This window comes from Poecilia reticulata, linkage group LG1 (genome assembly GCF_000633615.1).
Source record: "Poecilia reticulata strain Guanapo linkage group LG1, Guppy_female_1.0+MT, whole genome shotgun sequence".
NCBI lineage: Eukaryota > Metazoa > Chordata > Actinopteri > Cyprinodontiformes > Poeciliidae > Poecilia > Poecilia reticulata.
Genome location: NC_024331.1, coordinates 9,327,311 through 9,333,310, shown reverse-complemented (window position 1 = coordinate 9,333,310; position 6,000 = coordinate 9,327,311). Strand labels below are relative to the sequence as shown.

Below are 6,000 nucleotides of genomic sequence, written 5' to 3'. Positions count from 1 at the left end.
CACACACACACACACACACACACACACACACACCTGTGTTGTACCATGGTGAGCCAATGACACTTTTCCACTCTGGTGGACAAAATAAATGTTCAGATTCGATTCGATTCTATTCTATTCTATTCTATTCTATTCTATTCTATTCTATTCTATTCTATTCTATTCTATTCTATTCAATTCCAGAGAGCAGAATTCATCATGTCATAAATCACAGGAAGTTGTCGTTGTCCAGGTCCTGATGAAGCAAAATGTCCTCACACCGTCACACCATAACTACCATCCTTGACTCTGTATTTAATAATTACCTTGGGAAAATTCTGTGTTACTCTTCAATGCCAGATGGACCAAAACACACACACAGATTTTTAAAAGTCTCATCCCTCCATGTAACATTTTCTCAAAGGTCTTGTGGAAATGTGTGGAACTCGTCTCTCTGGTGTCGCATGTTTACACCGGAGGGGATGAAGGCGATGACGCTTTCTGGGTTTCTGAGCATGAGTGCTACTGGTCCAACAGCAATCAGAGCCGGGTCCAAAGACAAACTCACTTGTAGGTGGTGGTGACTCTGTTCTGTCGGAGGTCGTCCCACGAGGCGTACTCGTACAGGACCTCGGTTCTGTACGGCGTCCACGGCATGACGTACAGCCTGTCTCCGGCCTGCAGGGGGTCTTTGCACCAGGCGCCGGACTGATGCTCTGCCTCCAGGAGCGAGGAGTCCGGCTGGATGCTGAGAAGCGAGCCGGGGCACACGAAAACTAAGAGCCGGGTGTTAGGAGAGCAGGTGGAAAGCAGGATGAGAGAAATGGGGAAGAGAACGGAGGCAACGTAAGAGGAAGAGAGGAAGAAAGCAGAGGCAGGTGTGAGGAAGGAGGTGAGGGGGGGAGGACCGGATGAATGAAAGCAAGAAGGGGGAAAAAATGAATTGAATTATAGATGACGATGCAGAGATTCGGAGAAAAAGAAGAATGGGGAGAAGAAGAGAGATTTAAAACACCTCTGATTTCAGGCGACAGGTGACAGAAGAGACGAATAAGTGTCGAAAAGTCACACACTGTGTGTGTGTGAGCGTGTGTGTTTGTGTGTGGTGATTAATACAACAGGGACACTGCAATGAAAGTTGTATAAGCGCATTTAAGTGTTTCACGTGTGTGTGTGTGTGTTTGCGTGTGTGTTTGTGTGTATGTAGGGGAGTGGAGGGCGGGAGGAGGGGGGACGGAGGGGGTTAGTGCAAAAAGAGTGAAGAAGAGTGTGAGGTAGAGTCAGGGACGCAGAAGGCGGGGCTAAAGTTTGCCTTGAAGTGAATGAGAGGGCAGGTTAGTTTACGCCGGGCACAACGATTGGTCCACCCACATGTCAATAACTGCATGGACACATATGTAGACTGGACGGTCCCACACTGGCATGCAAAGAGGCATGCACACACACGCACACACACACACACACACACACACACACATTCTCGCATGTAAGCAGTGCTTGGTAAGCACGCACATCCAGACGAATAAACAACCACACACACGTTTCGTCTTATTTTTCCTATGAAGATAAATAAGGGGCTCTTCCTATAAGGGAAGAAAAGGGAAAATAAGCATGACGAGGATGACTGGAAAAGAAGGAAGGAGGAAAGGAAGGTAGGAAGGAAGAAAGAAAGAGTTTGTAAAGAAGGTGTTCGTGTTTGTGCGACCAGTTGTGGGTTTTTTTTGTGTGTGCACAGAAAGACGAAGATAAAGAGGAGAGGAGGAAGAGAGAAGAGGAGAGGTGCAGAACCTGTATAAAATTGGATCAAAAAGACGGCTTTGGATAGAACAAGAGATGGATAAAATGTGGAGAGAAAAAATAAATCAAAGAACTGTGTGAAAAATGAAAAAAAATAAATAAATGAAAAAAAAGAAGAAGGGGCAAAGGGGTGGGGGGGGCGAGGAAAGGGGGCAACATCCAGCATGATTACGAAACAACGTCCTAGGGTTGGAGGAGGAGAGAAATGATAGGATAGAGGAAGAGGAGGAGAGTGGAGAGGTAGAAGAAGAAGAAGAACAAGAAGAAGAGAAAAGAGGGGGGGCTGGGGGTAAGGAGAGATCAAGATGCTACAATGTTTTGTCTTTACCTTTTTGGTCCACTTCTACTCAAGCATAGGAAAAAAAAGAGGGAGAGAAAGAAAGAAAAGTCAGAGGGTGAAAGAAGGGGGGAGTGAGAGAGAGAGAGAAAAGGAAAGCAAGAAAGAAAGAAAGGAAGGAAGAAAGAAAGAAAGAAGCAAAGAAAGGAGGAAAAAGAAAGAAAAAGTTGCACAGATAAAGATTTCGGAGCTCATTCTCACCACAAACATTATTGTTCATGTAAAATAAAGAAGAAAAAAAAAGAAAAAAGAGAAAGATAAAGAAACCCCGACATACTCCGCTCTTCTCCTCCTCCTCACCCCTCACCACCTCCCTCCACCCTCCTCCCCCAAATATCCCCCCGTTTTTCTTCCTCCTCCCTCCCTCCCCCCGATCTCTCCTTCCCTCAATCAGGCTCCTGTGGAGAAAAGAGAGCAACTCCTGTGGCGTGAATCTGCAAAAGAGAAGCACACACACACGTGCACGCTCAAGCGCTTACCCCCCCCCCCCACACACACACACGCACGCACACACACATACACGCTTGCAGACACGCGTGACATTTTATGACAATTTGCAAATGCCCCACGGTTTGTTTTCTTCCCTTTTCCCCCCTTTCTCAGCACCCCCTGTCCCTCCCTCTCCCCCTCTCTCTCCATCCTACTTTCTGTTTGTGATTCACACTCACAACATGCACACACACTCTTCCTGAGAAAAAAAAACATCTCATAAAACATCTCACTTTTAAAAAAAATATATATATATATCCATCAATCTCTCAGGGAAATAGCTGACATCAGAAGGTGAAAGATCAAAAATCAAACCTGCATCATGACATAAGTAGGTTAAATCTGTGTTTTGTGTGTGTTACTGTGTCTTTTTTTTTGTTTTTTGTGTTTTTGTGTGTGTGTGTGTGTGTGTTCAATTGCATATTAATGCGTACTCACTGTAAGGGACACACTCGTACTGGATTTCCAGGTACTTGTACGTTCCGGGGCAGGGGTCTGGGAAGACGTCGACCCCCGCGACCACCACACACTGAGTCCGGTTGTTACATCTGAGGAACAGAACGGACGGATTGATGAGTCGGTCGATGAAACTGATGGAGTTAGAGGGAGGGGAAGAGAAAGGAAGTCAAGGGAGTAACACAGAAAAAGAAGAGGCGAAGGATGGGCCATTTGCCTACTCCCTCTCTCTCTCCATCTCTCTCTCTCTCTCTCTCTCGCTGAATATTGATCAGTTCTTCGAGGAAAACGCTGCTGAGTACACAGCTAGTACACAGCTAAACATTCTGCAGTACTTACACACACACATGACACACAAGCCCAAGTATTGGTTTGGTGTAGTGTTTCCAACTAATCCACATTTATTATGTACGGCAACACACCGACACGCTGAGCACAAACCAGTAATAGCGTTAAACAGTTGACCTGCTTCCATCCAGAACGCCCTCACATGTTGAAATAATAAGATCATAATTTGCAGAATTTCTGGAGTTGCTTAAATGTCTCTTTGACGTTTTTTTTAATATATATTTTGTCATGATACAGAAACAAAATGGAGTGTTTTTTTTTTTACTGGTGACAGAAAGTTGCGTATAACTGTGACACGTAGAAAAAAAAAGCATGGTTTTGTTGAAGTTTTGTATGATTTTTAAAAGGTCTGAAAAGTGTGGCGTGCATGTAAATGTGTAGATTGCGGCATAAAAACTGGGAGAGACCAAAAAAACCCATTAATTTTTTGATTTAAAAAATGGCTGGGTATTTTTTTTTTGTGTTTTTTTTTTAGGACTTTGGCTGTTTTTAGAAGCAGTTGAGATGCAAAAACCTGCAAAATGCAAATTTTACATCACCGTTCCCCTTTAAGGTACTTGCTTGGACTGGATTTCATCTAGAAGCTGAATGCGCGTGCCCTAAATTTCAGATTTTTCCCTACTAAGAGTAAGAACATTTGAAAATTGTACCTGATTTTTTTATTTTTTTTATTTCACTTTGCAGTTTTGTGCTATTTTCAGTTGGCCTGTCAAACAAGATCCCAACACAAAACAGGAAGTCCTTGTTTGTAACGCGACGTAAGGTAAGAGAGGCAGCGCGCGTTATTCTCCTCACCCAACGAACAAATCGCACAGCTCAGCGGATACAAACCTCTGGGACATGATCTTTAGGGCATCAGGAAGGTAACACTGTGTGTTCTCCATCTGGAAGGGGTCGGCATCACAGATCTTGTCGTCGGTGCGTCCGTAATTGGCCGTCTCCACCATCACAACATCACTTCCTGGGCAGCGCAGCTCTATGGGGTAGCCCTCACACGCCAACTCCCTGCGCAGCAGCCCGAATGGCATGGCGGCCCGAGACATGGCTGCATGAGAGAGGGGGGGGCAAAGAGCGCCGTGGCAAAGGAATGTATGGGGGGGGATGTAGAAAGACATGAGGAAAAATCAAATTCATGATCAGGTAGCAATTATTTGAACAATTTTCATTCTAAAAATCGTCGCAAAGGTGCTAAAACGAGATGTTTTTAAATGCAGACGCAGCACAAGAAGGTGGAAAAACATGGACGTCAATGAATGGATGAAATTTCAAAGAAGAGCCTCTTCACAATGCCTTAAAGAGGCTCATTATTCCCTAAAAACACTTGAAGCTCATCATTTCTTTGACAGTTTTTTCTTCATACTTTAAGCTTAATGGAAATTGAGTCAGAACAACGAATTAAAAATACCGAGCATGACTCATGAAACCAGAGCTGCGCTTCGTGATGCACAACACATAAAGATGGCAGCTAAAAGTATTTATCATTAAGTTTAAAAAAAAAAACTTGAGATTTTAAAATGCTTCACATTGGGAAGCGTTTTTGGGATTCCTGTCCAAATGTTTAGAGTCATTTTGGATTTTTTATTTATTTTTTTAACATACTATCCGTTGTATTTGTAAAAGGACATTTAAAAACAGCAATTACAGCTGACCAAAGGGCTGCACAATGAAAACAAAATAACAGAGGAGAAGATAAAAACAACTGTACAATGAAGCAAAGTATGATAAAACCAGAGCAAAAGTGACTTTTTAAACAAGATTTATGAACAGTAGATAAATAGCTCATTTTTATAGAAAGATAAATAGACAGACTATTAGGAGCAACTGGTTCTGGATGAGGTTGTGGGAGGCAGTTAAAACATTGGACGAGCTAACCTCAGAGTGTGTGATGAGATATAGAAGAGATTTTAAAAAAGGTGGGAATGCCATTTAAACTTTTGAAAGCAAGTAAATTTATCTCAAAACACATTCTAATGTGGACAGAAAGCCTGTGACGAGGCATTAAATCTGGAGTCGTGTGTTAAAAGTCATTTAGAAATCTTGCAGCAGCATTTTGTGCCAACTGTGAATGGCTAAGACTAATTTAAAGATAATTACAGAAATCTAAATGCTCTCCCTAGGCGTGGCGGTGTTGGAAGGAGAGAATTCATTTTGGCCAGCCGCCTCAGGTGGAAAACGAAAACAGGATTTGACAACTGAATTGACTCAACTTTGAGGCCTGAGTCGATACGACTTTCATTAAATTTAAGCAACCTGAGTGGAGCGCCCTCCATCCCCTCTCATGTGGCCGAGGCAGCTCAGGAAAGGTTGAGCAGAGGGCGACCTGTTGCGCTTGAAAGGAAAATAAACTTGGCAGTCATCAGCATAAAAAAATGAAAGGCCAATTGATAACGAAAAGTAGCGGATCGAGCATAGAGTCCTGCGGTACTCCACAAGGAAGAGAAAGTGGGAGGGGTAAAATCCTGAACTCTCGCAGAGACATTCCTGTGTGTGAGGAAGGATCTAAACCAGTGATGCCTTCATGCTGCTCCAGCTGAAAGATGATAATATGGCTCACAGTATCAAAGCTATCAGTGAAATATAACAGAACACAAAGC

General features: G+C 43.3%; 1 protein-coding gene across 5 annotated transcripts in view; it reads right to left on the bottom strand.

Annotated features, from left to right (window-relative positions):
- The window catches only part of LOC103462943 (adhesion G protein-coupled receptor L1), a 53,881-nt gene that overhangs the window by 26,352 nt on the left and 21,529 nt on the right, over positions 1-6,000 (bottom strand). For 4 of the 5 annotated variants that reach the window (XM_008406052.2, XM_008406129.2, XM_008406203.2 and 1 more), the window contains 4 exons: positions 4,238-4,451; positions 3,041-3,150; positions 2,105-2,119; positions 548-755 (listed from right to left, as the gene is read on the bottom strand). In XM_008406052.2, the coding sequence (XP_008404274.1) occupies positions 548-755; positions 2,105-2,119; positions 3,041-3,150; positions 4,238-4,451 (547 nt within the window). The remainder of the gene's footprint in view (positions 1-547; positions 756-2,104; positions 2,120-3,040; positions 3,151-4,237; positions 4,452-6,000) is intronic. The other variant, XM_017304544.1, reaches the window with a different exon arrangement.